This window comes from Podarcis filfolensis (assembly GCF_964270895.1).
Source record: "Podarcis filfolensis genome assembly, chromosome: 1".
Classification (NCBI taxonomy): domain Eukaryota; kingdom Metazoa; phylum Chordata; class Lepidosauria; order Squamata; family Lacertidae; genus Podarcis; species Podarcis filfolensis.
Window position 1 is genome coordinate 24,737,101 of NC_139604.1, and position 21,277 is coordinate 24,758,377.

Here is a 21,277-nt window from a genome sequence, read left to right on the forward strand (position 1 = left end):
TTTGAATTGGCCCCATTCACTCATGCAAGCCACTGGGCACTCCTAGACAGGAAAAGTTATAAATGGCTTATCATCTGAGCTGAGACCTTGTCTGAGCAACAGAGTCTTTCTAGTTATTGTGTGTTTCTGTCCCCATTTACAGCTATACGTTTAAAGTAGTATCACACTACTTAGAATAGTTCTGGCTTCCCTCAAAGAATCCTGGTAACCGTAGTTTGCTAGGGGTGGTGTGAACTAAAGGTTATTAGGAGTTAGGGATGTGGGTGGTGCTGTGGTCTAAACCGCTGAACCTCTTGGGCTTGCTGATCAGAAGGTTGGTGGTTTGAATCCCCATGACGGGGTGAGCTCCTGTTGCTCTGTCCCAGCTCCTGCCAACCTAGCAGTTCAAAAGCATGCCAGTGGCAGGAAGGTAAATGGCATTTCCGTGTGCTCTAGTTTCCATCATGGTGTTTCATTGCGTCAGAAGTGGTTTAGTCCTGCTGGCCACATGACCTGGAGAGCTGTCTGTGGATAAACGCCAGCTCCCTTGGCCTGAAAGCGAGATAAGCACCACAACCCCATAGTCGGCTTTGACTGGACCTAACCGCCCAGGGGTCCTTTACCTGTTAGGAGTTCCTTGGGAAGAGGCACTGACTGCTAAACCACTCTGGGAATGGTAGCTCTGTGAGGGGAATAGGGTTCTCCTAACAACTCTCAAGGGACGCGGGTGATGCTGTGGGTTAAACCACAGAACCTAGGACTTGCTGATCAGAAGGTTGGCGGTTCAAATCCCCGTGACAGGGTGAGCTCCTGTTCCTCGGTCCCTGCTCCTGCCAACCTAGCAGTTGAAAAGCACGTCAAAGTGCAAGTAGATAAATAGGTACCACTCCAGCGGGAAGGTAAATGGTGTTTCTGTGCACTGCTCTGGTTTGCCAGAAGTGCTTAGTCATGCTGGCCACATGACCCGGAAGCTGTACGCCCGCTCCCTCGGCCAATAAAGCAAGATGTGCGCCGCAACTTCAGAGTCGGCCATGACTGGACCTAATGGTCAGGGGTCCTTTAACAACTCTCAGCACCCTTAACAAACTACAGGCATTATGAATGTTGAAATTGTTATGATACTGCTTAAAATGCACAGTACAGATGGTGCCTCTGTGTATCTCTTGGCTCTTCATCAACTACCAATACACATTGATACTGTTGCCTAGATAGATTTTCTGTAAATAAAGTATATCTATGGCTTTTGTTTAAGAATTTGTTAGTTTCCAAAACAGCCGATTCAAGCTAAGAACAAAGAGTCTGGTAGCACTTTACAAGTGAACAGATTTTGTATGAGTGTGTGCAGTATTAGATTTAATGGATGGGGATTGTTTCAATATTCCAAATGTTAGCAGCTGCTTGGGTTATGATTGCAAAAAAACTCAGAAAAGCCCAACAGCCCTGTCAGTTGATGACAGGCTGAAGAGGACCTGGAATTTTACAGTAATGAATAAAATTATGAAGTTATATATAGTTATGGGAGGCTAGAAGTCAGGCAACTGAGATACTTCAAAAGATTTGGACACTGTTTGGAATCAAAAGAATATTGAGGAAATGTTTGTTATGGATATAGTAAGCACCATATGATTTGTATTGATATTGTAAACAGAATTAAGTAATAATAATAAATATTTGAATTGTTTAAATAGACAGAATATGGAACACAGATTTTATTTATAAATTATAACGGTTCTTGGTTGCATTCCAGTCTCATGCTTTTCTAAACGAAGGGTTTCTAAATGAACTTTCAGATCCCCAAGGATTTAAAAACAAACGTTCAAATTCTGAAGCGGAATATTTAAATAGTGAAATATACTCAGAGTCGAGTGTGAATTTCATGCTCTTTATTCAGCTCATAGTAGCAATGAATGGATCTTTCCCCCAAACGTCTAGCTATATATACATTATTTATACAATGGGCCCAGTGTGATTGGCTAATTCCGGGCTGCTCCTGTAGGCCAATCAGGCTGCGGAGTCACTTCATCCAGGAGCCTGATTGGCTGCTCCTGCAGGCCAATAAGGTCGCTGATTCACTTCCACCTGGAGCTGGATTGGGTGGCTCCTGCGAACCAAACAGACTACTGCATTCTGGATCCTATTGCTCTAGGATTCAGCTCAGTACATAACAAATAGGTTGCCCACAGCCAGGACCCAACCTTGCAGGGTGTATTGCCACCCAAAGTGGCTGCAGTACAACATGGATGCAGTAATTATCAAGTTCATTCCAGTGAATTAAGAAGGTTTCAGGCTAAATGGATGAGCTGAAGACCTGCTAGGCAGCGTGAGGTCAGCACCCCAGGCAACACACTGTTAGTTATAGGGAGGGAGGGAGGGAATTGTGGGAGTTTGTGTCTCAGTTGCCGCAATAACGTGCAGTCTTAAGAACCTATTTGGGGTTTCCATTTGCTGCTCCACCTCAGACAGAGCTTTCTCTCTTACCCCTAGTTGCCTGGGATCTCTCTGTTCTCTGAAAGTGCTAGAACTACAACGTGCAGGAGACACGCTCCAAGGACTAATGGGGTGTTTTGCTATAACACCCACCCATTTCTGTACATTTCCCATCCAAAGCCATAAGAATTCTCTCTCACAGGGTTGATATTTATGGTTCCTTTTGCGGTTGTTGCTAGCTCTTGAGATTATTAAACTATCTATGGCTGCCACCTCACCTGGAATGACTACCCTGCATTGAATTTGTCTGGTTTTCTTCTTCTAAATAATAGCAATGGGGCCTTCAAGCAGGTTCAGTGGGGTGCAAGGGTACCAACTTGAATAAAATATTGGAGGGCACATAAGCCCCACCCCACATAATCAACCACACAAACCCCATTTGAATGGCATTGCCCATCAACTTTGGGGGGCGGTCACCACAAATATTTTAGGGGGGGTGAAAAGACCTCAGCCTCTAGAGGTTAGCTGCTAGGGTGGAGTGTATGTGTTACACATAGATCTTCATAGCTGCCAAGTTGTTGTCAGATATTTAACTTGAGACTTATCATAAGAAATCAGTTATATTATGATGGTAGTGTTTGTTTGAAAGTCCCAGATATCAGACGTAAGCAGCATTTAACAGAATCTGATCATGTACCTCAAAGTCCATGGAGGGTACTAGATTGGGCAAATGGGTTTCTGGGCTTGCTTCATTTTCCTCAGTGGTTGCACATATGCATGTTGTAACAGCTGTCTAAGGATCTGCTCGCAATTGCAGAATACTCTTATTATCTCAGGACCGAAGATCTCTCAGTGAAACCTTTCATCCTCTGGTTGTTGACTGGTGAAGTCAGTTGTCTCAAACACCACTCGCCACACCTCTGAATGAAAGCAATTGTCTTCCTGACAGAAGTGACACAATAGTCTCTTGCCAGCTAAATAGTTCTCATATTTCCCTTGCAAACAGAGCAACTATGGAAAGGCTGCCAGCAAAATGGCTGGGGATCTTCTGAAAGTGAAGGGAAGGCAAACATGCACAAACGAGGCCTATTATTGTGTGGGTGAAGTAGAGAAAAATAATTCCAAGTCCTCACAGCTGAAGGGCCTTTGGATGCTCAGAGTGAAATGAAGCACACATTTGTTTTCATGTCCCCACTCAACTGTCTCTATTTCTATTGTTGTAGATTGGGGTGGACGACACCCCTAAACCCTATAAATCAATAAGTGGTTGAATTTTGATTATTTGGGATGTGAAGCGAGAAATATGAACCGCAGAGGAGTTCCTGAGACCAGCCTATGCTTTGGTTGTTATAACCAAGTGTTTATAGGCCTTAAGCCTCATTTCTGCCCTGATCTGGCTTTTCAGAAAGCACTAGCCACTTTAATCTGCTTAACTGCAAGTCTTAGAAATATTAAAAGTGTCGCAAATGAATTCAAATAAGTATCTAGAAAGGTTCCCATTGCCAGCAGTTTTATGGAGCGCTGACATAAAACCCAGAAGAGGATTATCAAACTTTTGCCCTTAGCAGTGAACATGCAGAAGAAGCCAGAATGACTCAGGCAAAACTGTGACACTCGATCCCCCTTATTTAAAAAAAAATAAATCAATTTGTTCTCTTTGTGGAGTCGACCGCTCTGTAGACTAGCTTGAGATATTTTGTTGCATAGAGTGCAGCATCAAGGCACTCAACCAGTGTGCCGTGGCACCCTGGGGTGCCTTGAATGCTGGTCAGGGGTGCCGTGGGCAACACTGGTCTCTGTCCCTCTTTCCTTCCCTCCCTCCTCTGATGCCCTCTTGCGTCTCTGCCTCCCAAAGGCTTGCACAGCTGTTTGTTGCAGCAGCCCTGGTTATAAGCTCCAGAGGCAAATAGTGCCTCTGGGGCTGGCCCAGGGGGTGCTGGTTGCCAGGAGCTGAGGCAGCCTCAGAGTAAGCAAGCAAGCGGGTGAGGGAGCCCAGCCAGCTAGTCCACCAGCCCTTGGATTGGGAATGGACAGACAAGTGGGAGGCTGGGCAGGCATTGTACTGGCCTTTATTGTGCTTGCTGTGTCAAAGGCCTGCCTGGGAGCTGAGTGCCCAGGGCTGAAAGGGAGCCTTTTCACCATGCAGGCTTGGCAGCACCCGCTGCTGCCACTGCTGCTTCCCAAGGTAAGGTGTTGGCCACACATTCACTTTTGACCATTCTCCGTTGGGCCACTAAGGCTGGAGGCATCCTCTTTCCAGGTGTGTGAGGAGGTACCTCACTTTGGGATGGGGGGTGGGGAGGGCAGCTCAGAGACTCGAGAAGCAGCACAGGCTGCCCAGAGGACTCCCAAGGAGAGGGGAGAGAAGGCTGAGATAGCACTGCACAAGAGAGGGTGTTCAAAAAAGGGGCTGCTAGCTCTGCAGGCAAAGGGAGACATAACTGGACTCCTGAACCCCACAGGGGTGCCACAAAAAGAATGTAGTTGGTCAAGGGAGCCGTGCACCCGAAAAGGTTGAAAATTTCAGATATTTCAGGGGCCCTGACCCCCCCCCCCGCATTTTGGAAACCTTTGGAAATCTAAGAAACTGTCATAGCCACCACAAAATACAGTACAGTGGTACCTCAGGTTAAGTATTTAATTCGTTCCGGAGGTCTGTTCTTAACCCGAAGCACCACTTTAGCTAATGGGGCCTCCTGCTGCAGCCGTGCCGCCGCTGCACGATTTCTGTTCTCATCCTGAAGCAAAGTTCTTAACCTGAGGTACTATTTCTGGGTGAGCAGAGTCTGTAACCTGAAGCGTATGTAACCTGAAGCGTATGTAACCTGAGGTACCACTGTACTCATTTCATAGATGAAAAACTAACAATGCTCAGGACCTCCCCCCCTCCACACACAAAGCAGGCAAAACAAGGAAGAAGTCCACCTCAAAGTCCACCTCTGTTTGATGTTTTAATTTGCCCAGAGTGACTATGGCAACCCAGTCAGATGCGTGACATAACAACAACAACAACAACAACCCCAAAGAGGCAATCCTGAAGCAAAGAACCCCCACAAGTTTATTTATTTCATAATATTTCTACACTGCTTGATTGTAATGTGGGGTAGGGTTGGTGAGACAAAAAGACAAAATCGGGGGGGGGGGAGGAATTACAATAGTTTAAAACAAGTTTTCCCAAGCTTGGGTCTCCAGCTGAAGGTCTTCAATGGTGGCAGGTCTACTCTGAGTTACTATTGCCTTCCAAAGTTTTACAGACAAGTTTCAGCCATCTACACCCCAGTCACACCTATGAAACTCAAGTCACACGGTTACTGTTGCAATGTCACCATCACGTTTTTTACTTGATGTTATCTTCTGGCCTGCCCTTTCGGAGACTCCCATGGAAAGTACTGTACTTCGAATCAGACCATAAGCAACACACGCACCCCAGTTTTGTTTGAATCAGGTGACTGACTAAGCTGGGGTGCCGAAGACGGAGTCAGATCACCCAGGGGAAAGTAGAGCACAGCAGGGTAGGCGTTGGATAGCTCAGCTGGTAGAACATGAGACTCTTAACTCTCAGGATTCCAGGTTCGAGCCCCACATTGGGCAAAAAAGATGTCTGCATTGCAGGGGCTTGGAATAGATGAACCTCGTGGTCCTTTCCAACTCAACCGGGAGAGCGTGAGACTTAATCACAGGGTCGTGGGTTCGAGGCTCAAATGGTTCAAAAAAAGATTTCTGAATTGCAGCGGTTTGGACTAGGTGACCCTCGCGGTCCCTTCCAACGCTGCAATTGTATGATCCCTCCGGCCACTACAAACACCCTTGTCCCAGCCCCCAGGCTTTGTTTATTTTTCAAGCGACACCGCCAGCAGGAGGAGATGAGCGCGCCTCTCGCCTCGGGTCCCCATCACGTGGGCCGCTGCCGGAGCAGTAGTCAAACTCTCCTCCCGACAGCTGCGGTATGAGGAAGTCGGGGAGAGGCGCGCTCGCCTCGCTGTTCTGATCCCGAGAGCAGCGAGGGCGGAGAAGACGAGGACGTGAGTACCGCGCTGTCCTTGGAGTGCGGGTGTGTGAGGAGGGATTTGGCAGGGTCCCTTCCTTCCTCCTGATCGCGGTGGAGGCGCCCGGGGGAGGGGACCTTCCTTGGCAGCCGTGGCTTCCCCTCCCCTGGGTTAGGACACCGCGCCTTCTTAAGTGCCCTCTTCCCCCTTGTCACCACCGGGACGCTGGAGGAGGAGGAGCCGGATCCTGCCTCCAAACACTGCCTGCAGTCCCCTCCCCAGGGAAAGTGGGGTGGGGGGAGACAGCAGGAGAGAGAGGAACACCCTGATTGATGATATAAACTCTCCGGTTTCCGTGCGCTTCGCGTCCGATCAGGCTCGGGCGGGCCTGCTTTCGCCTCTGCCGGTAATGCCGCTTCATTCCTCGGCTGCTTGCTCGTCCCGGGCGCGGCGGGCGCAGCAACTCTCGGGTGGCGTCGTGGGGAAGTTTGGGGCGGCTTCGCTGGCGGGCGAAGGGCGGCTGCAGAATTTCGCAGCGGCCGGGAGCTACCAAACGCAGAGTCAGTTTCCCTCCTTCCTGCCTCCTCCCCCGGCGGCTTTGCTTGTTGCTACTAGGTTGCAACTGGAGAGGCGGAGGCACGCTTTCAAGATTTTTTTGTTTTATAGCCCTGGGAGTCGAGGGGGAGGAGTAAATGCTGGGTCGTCTTGGTCATGCAGCCGGGGACGGGGTTGCTGCTGGGTGCCTGTGGCCAGATGTGCTGCTGCTGGGCAACTGTGGGGTGGCCCCCTCGATTTCAGTGGCTCCCAGAGGAGCGGATGCGCTAGATCGGGGGCGCCCAGCGATTCTGCTGCCGCCACCTCCTCCTCCTGCGCAACTTTTGCACAAGTCGCCCATCGCCACCGACTTGGCGCGTAATTGCGCACGGCTCCTGCTGGTGGTGGTGGTGCTGCTGCTGCTACCCGCAGCCCGACTTGATCGCGCGCAAAAACGAGCTCTCCTCCGGACTTTTTCTTTCTTTCCTCCTTGCTGTAGGTTGGAGGCGTTCTTCAGCAGCCGGGTGAGGGCGGGCGAGCGAGTCACCGAGAGCGAGAAGCAGCTAAGGGCTCCCGATGGAGGAGGAAGAGGTGGCTTCGGTGCGCGACGAGTGGCAAGGGGTCGCTCAAAGGAGAAAGGCCTGGGCCAAAAGCAGAGACTCTTGGCAAGCGTCGGAGGCGGAGCGGCTCTCTCCAGAGGCAGCTGAGCCGGCGCCGGAGCAGGAGATCGCCGGGGGGAAGTTGCCTTTGGCTGCCGAAGGAGGTTTGTCTTATTAGCTCTCTCTCATGGTTTTCTCTCTCTTTGGCTACCCAAGAGACACGCGGAAGAGTCATGTGGCACCTGAAAGGTTAACCGATTGATTGTCGCATCAGCATCTGTGGGCTAGAGGCTGTTGCTTGGGTGTCTGATGACGACCACAGAAACGGATGCCAAGATAGAGAAATGCCTTTCAGGTTTCACAGGAATCTTATTTTGATGACCAAATAACTGTTGGTGGGTGGAACTGAACTTTATGGCTGCTATCCTAAACTGCCATACTGAGCTCTGAAGCTCTTTCTTCCTACTGCAACATCACACTTTCTTTTCACTAGAAAGAAAATCCTAATGAGCTCACCATGCTGTTCTAGGCATGTTTACTGGCTGAGTTGAATGCAATATTATAACTTTTAGGCAGCAATCCTAATCTCGTTTACCAGGGAGTCAGCCCTGTTGAATTTGGTAGGACGTGCTTCTGAGTAGGCTTGTAAATTTAGTAAAATAATAATAATGTTTTAAGGATTAGCCTGCAAAATTCCCAATTGTACCCTTGTTGTTCGTACTTTTGCTTTGTCCTTGAACGTTTTAAAGAAAATGTTGGGAGCTTGGCTTCCCTTCTAGAAACTGTTGATATTGTGCCTTAGCTGGTCTACATATCATTTAGTTCAGTGGGATTTTTGAAAGCCAGCAGGAAAGATGCCCTGGCAAATAGCTACTTTTATCATTCATCAGTGGTAACTTCTTGCTTCTCCCCATTTCCCTTTTGTTTCTCTCTGCCCTTTCCCACCTCTCCCCATTCAGCAGGCTCTATTCCAAATGAAAAGATTGCAATATGGCTTAAAGATTGTAGGTAAGTACTTCTTGTACAGAATGATGCAGTTGTTCAATATATCTGCTCCATCCTGAATCTTATAAGATATCTAGAACCTCTTTGGCCCTGAGGCTTTTTAGAAAAAACAATTGCAAATCGGTTTCCCCTTAGCTTCTTTTTGCCCCCCCCCCAATGTTTCTTAGTAGTAAATCACATGGATTGCAATTTATTTTCTCCCCGTGTGTGTTTCAACCATAATCCAACACATGCTTTAATCCTTTGCATGCTTTCTTGGGCTTCCTTCTGAGTAAATTTGCATAGAATTAGACAAAAGTTGGGCATGCATTTAAACTCATTGATCTATAAGGAAATTCAAGCCCTCTTTATTTTGTGCTGGAATAGGCTGTGGCCAGAATATTTTGTGTGCGAGAGACAGAGATGAATGGGAAACTGCTCTTTCGGCTAAAGTTTATTATGTTGTTCAGGAAATAGCAGCTGTTCTTTGGGACGGCAGGTCCTGTTGTTGTAAAGACACAACCCATAGTGCATAGACCGGGGTGTTGTCTGAAAATATAACTGCATACCAGAAACAAAGGGAAAGTTCCATGCTGTCTCGGCTTTGTGATTTCAGCTGCGATCTTAAATGCATTTAGGATATACCGGGAAGTAAGCCGTGTTGCAACCGGTTGGATTTCCTCCCATGTTTGTAAACAAGTTTTAAATCCACTGCTGCTGCAACTCCAAACCTGCTTTAGCCTGAAGTCTTATTATTTATTAGAGAGGAGTGTTGAAACCAATTCAGCTTCTGGATCAGGGTTTCTCACATAGTGGGCTATGGGCGACTTTCTCCTCGTTGTCTTGCATTGCCTCCTAGCTGATCTCGTAGGCTTTTGGTTGGATTGATGCCAGTTTGAGCAATGCCTTGCATGCTGAGTAAAGGTAGCCAGAAGACTCAGAGAAATTGGGTGTGCATGTGTTTGGAATGAAGTAAGAAAGGAGATTCCGACTCAACATCAGGAAGAACTTTCTGACAGTAGGAGCTGTTTGACACTGTAACGGTCTCCCTCAGGAGGTTGTGGACTCTCCTTGGAGGTTTTTAAGCAGAGGTTGGATGGTCATTTGTCATGGCTGCTTTAGCTGAGATTCTTGCATTGCAGGGGGTTGGACTAGATGATCCTTCAGGTCCCTTCCAGCACTACAATTCTATGATTCTAAGGCAGGGGTCACCAACCTAAGGCCTGGGGGCCAGATGCAGCTCAATCACCTTCTCAATCCAGAGACGGTCCAGGAATCAGCATATTTTTACATGAGTAGAATGTGTGCTTTTATTTAAAATGCATCTCTGGGTTATTTGTGGGCCCACCTGGTGTTTTTACATGAGTAGAATGTGTGCTTTTATTTAAAATGCATCTCTGGGTTGTTTGTGGGGCATAGGAATTCGTTCATTCCCCCCCAAAACATAGTCCGGCCCACCACATGGTCTGAGGGATGGTGGACTGGCCCACAGCTGAAAAAGGTTGCTGACCCCTGGTCTAAGGGCCAAAGGTAGCATTGAAGGGAAATGAAAAGTGAGATCAAGACTAGTATTTAATAGTAATAATAATAATCAAATAAACAAAATGGGAATAGAAAATAGAGAGATAAGAGAGGAATGTTGTTACTGGAGGAAGAAGAGAATGTAACAGGACCAGGGAGGAGGGATAAAAGAAATTGGCAGTTTTGGGGTATGGGATAAGGTATAAGAGGAATGTGAAAGGAAACTGGGAAAAGAAATGACAGGAAATGGGTAAAAATACTCTAAGAGGCAAGTGGGGTGGGGAAGGAAAATAGAAAAGAAGAAGCCTCTTAATCAGCAAATTTTGCCTGAAGTAGGGAAGCCAAGTCACAATTCCTCCAGAGCAAATGGCTGTAACTTACGTTGAAGAAAGCTGAGCTGTGGAACTCCTTGCCACAAGGAAACTGCTGTGTCAAAGAATGTAGCAATTTCCATACTCTGGTTTCTCTTCAGATCGTATAAATCTTTCGCCTTTTACTAAAGATTTCCGTGGAGAGGAACATTTATGAGTTTTTTTCTTGGATGGCATGCATATTTGTGGTATGACAAGGTTAAAGCTCATAAAGCGTTTAAGAATCACATTGTTAGGAGATCTTTGTTTAATGTTTGGACTAGATATAAGGATTTACTGGAAAACAAAACCCCAAGGTGGTTGTCACCAATGGAAGCGAAAGCTCAGAAAAAACTCAATATGGAGGCCAGTTGGCCAAAATATTGGGAAATTTTGGAGCAAGAAGGAGATAGACTGAAATTGCAGAGTTTTGAGAAACTAAAAAACAAAGTCCGAGACTGGTTACATTACTTTCAGATAAGGGAGGCATACAATTTGGACAGGAAAATTGGCTTCCAGGTGGAAAAATCTAAATTAGAAACAGAAGTGCTAGAACCTAAAACTAAAATCATGTCAAAAATGTATAACTTGCTGCTGAAATGGAATACACAGGATGAAACGGTTAAGTCAGCTATGATTAAATGGGCACAAGATCTTGGACATAACATTATGTTTGCTGATTGGGAACAGTTATGGACCACAGGTATGAAATTCACGGCATGTAATGCCTTAAGAGAGAATATTATGAAAATGATATACAGGTGGTACATAACCCCAGTCAAGCTCACAAAAATATATCACTTGCCCGATAATAAATGCTGGAAATGTAAGGAAGTGGAAGGTACATTTTTTCACCTATGGTGGACGTGCCCAAAGATTAAGGCCTTTTGGGAAATGATTTATGATGAAATGAAAAAGATATTTAAGTATACTTTTCTGAAAAAACCAGAGGCTTTTCTCTTGGGTATAGTCGGCCATTTGGTGCCAAAGAAGGACAGAATCTTTTTTATGTATGCTACAACGGCAGCAAGAATACTTATAGCAAAGCACTGGAAGACTCAAGATTTACCCACTCTGGAAGAATGGCAGATGAAGTTGATTGACTGTATGGGACTAGCAGAAATGACCGGCAGAATCCGCGACCAGGGAGAAAAGTCAGCAGAAGAAGATTGGAAGAAATTTAAGGAATATCTACAGAAATATTATAAAATTAATGAACTTTGAAAAGATGTTGGTTTGAACTTTGGTGGTCTCCAGCTGTTATGATAAAGATAATGGGGATTATAATTGTTTTTGTTACTAAATTTAAAAAAAAAGTTGAGTGGAAAATAAGGTGATATTTTAAAAGGAATGTTAAGAGATTAGGATTTGCTGAATTAACAAATTGAACTAGAGAACAAGAAGGGGAGGTATGAGGAAGTCAAAGAAACATGTGACTGAAAACTGTTATTGATACTGAATTGTTTTTAATTTTTTTCTTTTTCTTTTTCTTTTTGTCTTTATATAAAATTGGAAAATTTAATAAATATTCATTTAAAAAAAAAAGAATGTAGCAATTTCCAAAGATAGATTAGATATCAGTAGAACATGATGCCTGTATTTGCCAGCTGGTTATGCCAAACTCTGCCTCCACCTGCCTCCATTTTGTGACTGGCTCTGCCACTGTCCCACCATTTTGTGTTTGGTGGGCCTCGTGAGTTTTCAGCTGTCTTAAGTGGGCCCTGGGGCCAGAAAGTTTGAGAACCCCTGTTCTGGATAAATGTGTTTTAGATAACACAGTGTACCACCTGGAGATATTTACAACACTTAATTCAGTTTTCCAGAGAGGTGAATTTAAATTAGAATAATGTATAGGTCACTTAACACTGGTTCACTCTCAGTTGCACTTCCTTAATGTAATCTACCTCACAGGGTTGTTGGCAGGATATAAATGGACACCCATTTATGCTAACCAAAGGGTCCATAGAAGAAGGATGGGGTGGAAATGACTTTTATAATACCCCTTTTCTCTAGCTATGTACTTCATAAAAATTTGATTTTTTTTGTTTTGTTTTTAAGGTAAAATTAAAAACGAGGATTTTCAAAACATGATCATAGCAGATCAGGATAAGCCACAAGAAGCGTAGCAATTCTTTTGTGTAGGGCATTATTATTTTTTGAGGGGGGGGGAAGCTGACAGTTAATTTGTAACATAATTTGTAACATAAACATACTTTTTGCTGCCTCTGTGGGTCCTATCCAACTTTTATCATACTCTGAATCGAGCATTGAAATGAATGGACTTACATAATTTAAATGCTTTAATGTTAGTGGATCTACTGAGCATGATGGTGGAGATCAATCGGTCTTCCAAATGACACACAGTCCGTTTTCTGCCTTTCCTATTTTCCTTCTGTGTGGTTTGCTGTGATAAACACTCAAAGCAGAGCTGTGGCGTAGACACTCCCTCCCATATAGTTTGAGGTTGTGATCCAGAAACTGTAGCACAGAAAAGCAACAATTGGGTTTTCCTATATTTTTTCATTTTGTTGTTGTTTTTGAGAAGGAACTGTAACCCTATAAACCAGGGATGGAGAATCTGCTGCCCTCCAGGAGTTGTTGAACGACATTTCCCATCATCCCTCAACGCTGGCCATGCCAACTGGGGTGCTGGGGTTCAAGAGCACCCCATAGATCGCATTCCCTGTCCTTAAGGATCTCCTCCTCTATTGGACATGATCAGCATTCCAAACATTTTTAACACCTATGTGAACTGAAGTTAATTTCTTATAAGCCAGGGGTCCAAAGAACCACGGTTCTGCATTCTTAGGGCGGGCTTGTAATGGCAGCTCCTTGTACAACATAGTGAACACTGTTTGAATGGAAAGAACGTTCAAATGCAGATTGTAGTATAATGTGAGGGTTTGCTGCTTGGTAAAAATCGTTCTTGAAATCTCACTAGGGAATGCTGAGTGAAGCCTTTGGATGAACCAGCTGAATCAGCTGTCTTGGATACTGGTTATTATGGTTATGGCTGTTTGCAGTGTTCTGCTGTAGAGGGTATTCTGAGCAGTTAGCTTACTGTTTTCTTTTTAGGTGTAGCCGTATCAGCAGGTGAGCCCTGCTGCTGCCATTATTTAATTCTCCTCTGGGCTGTGGTGTGGATGCTGATTGCTATTCACCCTGTCCCAAAACTGCAGGGAATTGAATGATGTCTCTCAGCCTGCCCCGCCCCTTTGTTCTGCCTCATCCTTTTGGCTAGATGTGATTTGGGGGTTTGAGCTATGGCCATCAAAAATTGCTCATCGTTTCCCTCTGTGGTGTTTAGTCTGGAACCATTTCTCTAAAGCGAGACAAGGGATTGATACGCTGCGTTCTCCAGTCTGAAGAGGGAATCTGAAACTCTTTGAGGAGGTACCGGGAAGGTAGAGTCAAACCTAGAAGCCTTGCAAAACTAGAAATTCCACTATTGTTTCTCCTTCAAATTCAGAATTGGCCAACCTTGTTCTTGTAAGGTGTGGAAAAGGCGGCTGGAGAAAAGTTTTTCAGCAGTTCCTTAGAATGCTGTTATTTAGTGAATTTTATTATTCATTGGAGTTGTACCCCACCCTTCCTCATCAAGGAGCCCAGGGTAGCAAACATAACACAATTTAAAACCAAAGGAAGCCAAAACATTGTAGAACAGTTAACATATCCTAAAAGCAGCCACAGTCAAAAACATCTAACATCAGTTATAGTTTAAAACAGATAAATGCTCCTAGTTGTTCTTCCCTTACTGATTTTCTTCATTTCAGGGGAGAGAGTTTGCCATTGTCAAGCAGCTGGGAATATGAAATCCTAGCTGATCTGCTACAAATCACCCAGAGATCTACAAATAGATTCAAAGTTGCTGATGATCAAACAATTTCTTTGGCGACAGAGAGGTCTGGGATTAACAAAGCCTTACTGTTTGCAGTGTTGGGACATGGGTGGCGCTGTGGGTTAAACCACAGAGCCTAGGACTTGCCGATCAGAAGGTCGGTGGTTCGAATCCCCACGACGGGGTGAGCTCCCGTTGCTCAGTCCCTGCTCCTGCCAACCTAGCAGTTCGAAAACATGTCAAAGTGCAAGTAGATAAATAGGTACCGCTCTGGCGGGAAGGTAAACGGTGTTTCTGTGCGCTGCTCTGGTTCGCCAGAAGTGGCTTAGTCATGCTGGCCACATGACCCGGAAGCTGTACGCCGGCTTCCTTGGCCAGTAGAGCGAGATGAGCGCTGCAACCCCAGAGTCGGTCACGACTGGACCTAATGGTCGGGGTCCCTTTACCTTTACCTTTAATTTTTGCAGTGCACCAAAGGCATGGGATATTATAGTTCTGGTGTATCTCATTTATTTATACTGTGAGGGGCTATTTAATCTAGAATATGAAAATAAGTGGGAGTTTTAAAATGCCGTTTACCTTTCCCGTGCCTTGTTTGAGAGAGAGTTATTTCTTGGTGGGGTGCCTTAATAATAGCCTATAGAGGAGCAGGCTTGTCTTCTCCACCCAGGCCCATTAAACAAAGGAGAGGTGAGACACTTCTGGGAAATGAGCATTTGCCACAGGGTTATTCGGATAGCATTTTGCTCTGCTCCAGAGCATCCATACAGAACCTTCTCCATGCCCAACAATTTGCATAGGGATGCAGGGGGAACTCCTTGTCCTTCCGTTGTTCAACAGCTCCAGTCAGAATGGTTAGTGGCCAGGAATGATGGGAAATGTAGCCCAATGACATTAGGAGGGTGCCAGGTTTGCCATCCCTGACTTAGTGTCTTCCTGATGCATCTTCAAAGGAACTATCTGAATAGCAAGAGCAGGCATAGGCAAACTCGGCCCTCCAGATGTTTTGAGACTACAATTCCCATCATCCCTGACCACTGGTGCTGTTAGCTAGGGATGATGGGAGTTGTAGTCCTAAGACATCTGGAGGGCCAAGTTTGGGCGTGCCTGAGCAAGAGGCATACAGTTTCAGGGCCCAGTTTCAAATTCACTCACTGTCAGATCAGACATCCAGGTGCCCCACCTACAATATCTACTTTAGGGTGAAATCTTCTCCTCACGCACACACCCCATTTTCATCCTGTTTAGTTATCAAAGGAAGAAACTGCCTGTTTCATGTACAAAGTGGTGGTGTTTTTCAAACGAATTCCTTCAAAATGCATGCTAAACATGAAAGGAGGTAACAAAGTTTGCCATTAATTTTTTTCTTTTAATGGTAGTGCAAATTTTATCATTTGTACCTAATGTAAAATAATTTGCCCCGGCTGTAAATCCTCCCCTGATGCTGTATAAGGCTTTGTTGTCCTGTGTAAAACACAACTTATAGCATACCATTGAAACCCTTCTGGATCCACCTTGGGGCTAAGGAGGCGCCCGCAAGTTATTGCAAAGATTAATTTCATATTTCTGAGATGGATATGGTGGTTCTGCAGCCCAGTTCTGGTGGTTCTGCAGATTTCTGTCCAGTCTGGTTGCCTTCTGTTTGTGGGCTCTGTTAGAATTGGTACTTTGAAACACCTGGGTTTTAGTGTGGCTTCTTGCTGTCCTTCAAAAGTAAATGGTCTAAGAGGTACCTCTGATCCAGGCTGCAATTCAATACCCCTTTACCCCAAGAGTAAAGCCCTATTGAGCCCTATTCAATGTCAATAGCACCATCAAAGAATAGAATTTTCAGGGCAGCTGTTTCTATATTTATCAGAGAGCAGGCTTATAAACACACTTCCTCCAGGGAAATTTCTGGCCTCTTCAGCTTCCTTTTTTTTTTTAAGCTCCCAATTCTTTATTTACAGACTTTTATAGAAGGAAAATCACCTAGTTGCTCAGTGAGAGGTAAATCTACTCTGCTGCCTTCCATTGCGGTGTTCAGGGAGTGCCAAGGCTGTGGAGTAATCAGTAGTTGGACACCTGACATTTGAGTTAATGAAACAAAATGTAAATGAAAATTGCACTTCTCTAACATGTTTAAAAGTTTTGTTCTATTAGCAATAATTTCCGAAAGCTTAGCCATATTAGTCTGCTACTCCCCAAAAATAAAAATAAAACCATCGTGTGGCACCCTAAAGTCCTAACAGATTTGCAATGCAATCCTAAGCATGCTTACTCAGAAGTTAGTCTGTGTACTTCAGTGGGATTTACCCCTAGTTAAGTGTTTTTAGGACTGCAGCCCTATGGTAAGTATAAACAGACCAGAGGGTAAGAAATAACTGTGTAGCTAAGTAAAAAAAAAGCTTATGCTACAATAGAGTTTGAAGAAGAGGAGTTTGGATTTGATATCCCACCTTTCACTCCCTTTAAGGAGTCTCAAAGCAGCTAACATTCTCCTTTCCCTTCCTCCCCCACAACAAACACTCTGTGAGGTGAGTGGGGCTGAGAGACTTCAGAGAAGTGTGACTAGCCCAAGGTCACCCAGCAGCTGCATGTGGAGGAGTGGAGACGCGAACCCGGTTCACCAGGTTACGAGACTACCGCTCTTAACCACTACACCACACTGGCTCTTCATAGAATTGAAGAACGCAGGAATATGCAGCTGTTCCATATGGGGATCAAACTTGCAACCTTGGCATTATCAGCACAATGCTCTAACCAACTGAGCTAGGCGACTCAAGCTTCTTTGTTTGAATTCGTTATACTATTTAGTGGAGTGTTTTTGTTTTGGCATTGGCTTACCTTGACTACCCTAAGCTGCTGTCCCTTCCACACTTCCCCCAAAGTAGGTCTAGCTGAATTCAGGAGGACCTACTTCTGAGTAGGCATGTATAAGATTGCATTTGTCAGTGAATCCATAAGCCTTTGTCAGCTGGGGTAGTTCAGCTGGTTAGAGCATGAGACTCTTAATCTGAGGGCCATGGCTTTGAGTCCCATGTTGGGCAAGAAGTTTCCTGCATTGCAGGGGTTGGGCTAGATGACCCTCATGGTCCCTTCCAACTCTATGATTCTTGCTGTGGGCTTACCTGTATAAGAGCCCTATTTTTGTTAGCAATTCACTGTCAGCCAACATATAATCAATTGTGCTGGTTCTTACCCCAGACATGAATGTATATTCCCCGGGGAAATCGCCCCTGGTGCAACCATTTAGGATATGAAAACTTAGGCAAAGATCAGAAGACGACCTGGATGGTCGCCAGATTCTGTGTACAGATCTGTAGGCACAGACGATCTCCCAACTCGTTCGTTATGAAAATCCCCAAACTCCGTTCCATGGGTGACTCTGGGTCAACTCCCTGCGGTAGTTTATTGTTGTACATTGTTTTTAAATTTATTGTTGTACATTGTTTTAATTGTTTGTTTTTCTTCTGTGACTGTACCCCCAAGTGTGTTTTATAAGCTGGTCTCTGACCGTAATAAATTATCTATCTATCTATCTATCTATCTATCTATCTATCTATCTATCATCTATCTACCTACCTACCTACCTACCTACCTACCTACCTATCTATCTTTCTATCTGAGCCCTGCTGGAGACCAGTGTGGTCTCACAGTGGCCAGCCGGATGCCCTTGAGAAGCCCATAGGCAGGAGGACACTTTGCAGCAGCTCTTTCCCCAGTTGTGTTTCTTCAGAGGCACACTAACTCTGACAGTGGAGCCGCAACACCGCCATCGATAGCCTTATAACCCATTGGTTTGCCTAACCCCCAGCACATCGCATGGGAGCAAATTCCACAGTTCCAACTATACCCTGCCTGAATAAATAACCACCTTTTTGCCCACCCTGAATCTTCCAACATTTAACGTGGTTGGATGTGTGTATGAGAGGGAGAAAAAACACTTCTGTACGTTTTCTTTGCTCTGTGAATAATCTCAAACACTTCTGTCGTGTCTGACATTTGCCTTCTTTTTCCAAACAAAGCAATAAACAGCGCCAAATGTTGCAACCTTCCCTTGCAGGGCTCCAGCCCCCTCAGTCATTTTGCTTGCCCTTTTCCTGCCCTTTGTCCAGCTCTGAAGCGTCTTTTTTGGGGGGCGCCGCAACCAGAACTGTACACAGAATGGCACCGTGCAGTTAGTTTACCTCACGAGCTTTTGCTCTGGAACAACCTAAGTATATGAGGCAGACTTGTACGGAACATGTGCAGATGCCAAAAATAACAACAACAAAAAGGAAATAAAAAAGAGTAGGTATAGTCAGAAGCCGAAGCCACGAAAACTGCCGCCAACAATGTGGCTGGTTAGTCATTTCTTGTGTGTTTGTTGTGGTCGTGTTCCACCCTTCCTCCAAGGAGCTCTGAGCGGTGTTCATGAGGGCTGCCTCATCTTATTATATGTTAGAAAATGTCCTGTCATATGAGAATGTGTCATCCCTCCGCCGCTCATGGCTTTCTTTTTTTTTTAATAGTATTTTTTATTGCGTTTCTTTCCAAATTTTGTACATTGCAAGCAAATGAGGAGTTTACAAGAAACCATTTTTTTTTTTTTTTTTTTTTATAACAAACCAATAAAAATCAAAACAAAAATAAATCCCAACTTGGACTTCCCCACCCCTTCCGATTCTGCGTTCTTTATATTAACCTTGTCAGCAATTTATTACCTTATGTCCTACCTTATTGTAACTTTTACATGTTATGTATCTAAATTCAATATATTATATCACAATTTTTATACCTTTAAAATAAACGTAACATGTTCAATTCATATTATCTCCTTTTCTCTTTTATCACTTGATTTACTATTTACTTAATCATGATTGCTAAAGCGTATCCTTTCCAAATCATGCACAATCTTAAGATTCATACAGTTTATAATACTTTTGCAAGTAGTCTTTAAACTTTTTCCAGTCCGCCTCAATTGTTTCTACATCCAAATCTCGGATTCTGCCGGTCAGTTCAGCTATCTCCATGTAGTCCATCAACTGCGTCTGCCATTCCTCCAGCGTGGGTAAATCTTGTGTCTTCCAGTTCTTTGCAATGAGTATTCTTGCTGCTGTACTAGCATACATAAACAAAGCTCTGTCCTTCTTTAACACTTTCTGGTCCACCATGCCCAACAGGAAGGCCTCTGGTTTCTTGGGAAAGGTATACCTAAATACCTTTTTCAACTCATTATAAATCATTTCCCAGAAAGCCTTAACCTTTGGGCATGTCCACCAGAGGTGAAAGAAAGTCCCCTCTGCTTCCTTACACTTCCAACATTTATTGTCAGACAGGTGATGTATCTTAGCTAACTTGACTGGGGTCATGTACCACCGGTATATCATTTTCATAATGTTTTCCTTCAAGGCAGTACTTGCCGTGAATTTCATTCCGGTGTTCCATAACCTTTCCCAGTCTTCAAACATAATGTTGTGTCCAACATCCTGTGCCCATTTAATCATAGCAGATTTAACTGTCTCATCCTGTAAATTCCACATAAGCAGCAAGTTATACATTCTAGATAACAGCTTTGTCTTTGGTTCTAACAATTCTGTCTCTAGTTTCGACTTTTCCACCTGGAAACCAACTTTTTTATCCATTTTGAAAACCTCTTGAATTTGAGCATAATGTAGCCAATCTCGCACCTTATTTTTTAGTTTATCCTGGCTCTGCAACTTCCAATTGTCTCCAATTTTTTCAGTTAGTTCCCAATATTTCGGCCAGTAGGCCTCCATATTGGGTCTTTTTCGGGCCTTGGCCTCCACTGGTGATAACCACCTCGGAGTTTTACTCTCTAGTAAGTCTTTATATTTCATCCAGACTGCAAAAATTGCTTTTCTGACAATGTGGCTTTTAAACAATTTATGTGCTTTAACCTTGTCGTACCATAAGTATGCGTGCCAACCAAAAGCATTATTAAAACCTTCCAGATCTAGGACATCAGTGTTTTCCAACAAGAACCAATCTTTCAACCAGCAGAAGGCTGCAGCTTCATAGTACAACCTCAGGTCCGGCAGGGCAAACCCCCCTCTTTCTTTTGAATCTGTTAATATTTTGAACTTTATTCGGGGCTTTTTGCCCTGCCAGATAAATCTAGATATATCCTTCTGCCATTTTCCAAAGCAATCCACTCTGTCCACGATCTGTAAGGTTTGAAACAAAAATAACATTTTCGGCAACACATTCATTTTTATAGCTGCGATTCTTCCCAACAAGGAAAGTTTCAATCTTGACCAAATTTCTAAATCCTTTTTAACTTCCAACCAACATTTCTCATAATTATCCTTAAATAAATTCAAATTTTTGGAGGACAAATAGATCCCAAGGTATTTCACTTTTTTAACCACATTCAGCTCTGTTTCTCTCTGAAACCCCTCTATTTCTGTAATTGTTAAATTTTTGGTCAGAACCTTAGTTTTTTGTTTATTCAACCTAAATCCCGCCACCCGACCAAATTCAGATATAAGTTCAAGAACTTTTTTTGTACTGGATTCTGGCTCCTGCAGTGTCAAAACTAGGTCATCTGCAAAAGCTTTCAGTTTATATTGTTTCACTCCGACCTCTATCCCTTGTACCAACCGGTCCTCTCTGATCATATTCAGTAGCACCTCCAGGACTGAAATAAATAACAGAGGGGATAGAGGGCACCCTTGTCGTGTCCCTTTTTCAATTTTAAATTCCTCCGTCACCACATTGTTCACTATTAATTTAGCTTTTTGTTCTGAATAGATTGCATGTAATCCATTCTCAAACCCCCGTCCTACTCCCATCCCTTCCAAGTTCTTCTTCATAAACATCCAAGATATGTTGTCAAAAGCTTTCTCCGCATCAATAAAAATTAACACCGCCCTTGTGTTCCTGTTAGTCTGCAAAAGTTCTAAAATGTCAATGATGTTTCTAGTGTTCTCATATAAATGTCTACCAGGGAGAAAGCCTGCTTGGTCTTTATGAATTACTTCATTTAAAACTTTTTTAAGTCTATTTGCCAAAATGTCTGCAAATATTTTGTAATCCACATTTAGGAGTGAGATAGGACGGTAGTTTTTAAGCTGA

General features: G+C 44.2%; 1 protein-coding gene across 6 annotated transcripts in view; it reads left to right on the forward strand.

The window, feature by feature from the left end:
* Positions 1–5,402: 5,402 nt before the first annotated feature.
* Positions 5,403–21,277, forward strand: part of ITPRID2 (ITPR interacting domain containing 2) — a 79,888-nt gene continuing 64,013 nt past the window's right edge. Inside the window, exons 1-3 of one of the 6 annotated variants that reach the window (XM_083626573.1) lie at positions 5,403–6,798; positions 7,426–7,689; positions 8,485–8,533. In XM_083626573.1, the coding sequence (XP_083482699.1) occupies positions 7,503–7,689; positions 8,485–8,533 (236 nt within the window). In that variant the 5' untranslated portion in view covers positions 5,403–6,798; positions 7,426–7,502. Of the gene's footprint in view, positions 7,690–8,484; positions 8,534–21,277 lie in introns of all 6 variants that reach the window. The other 5 variants (XM_083626575.1, XM_083626572.1, XM_083626576.1 and 2 more) reach the window with 5 other exon arrangements.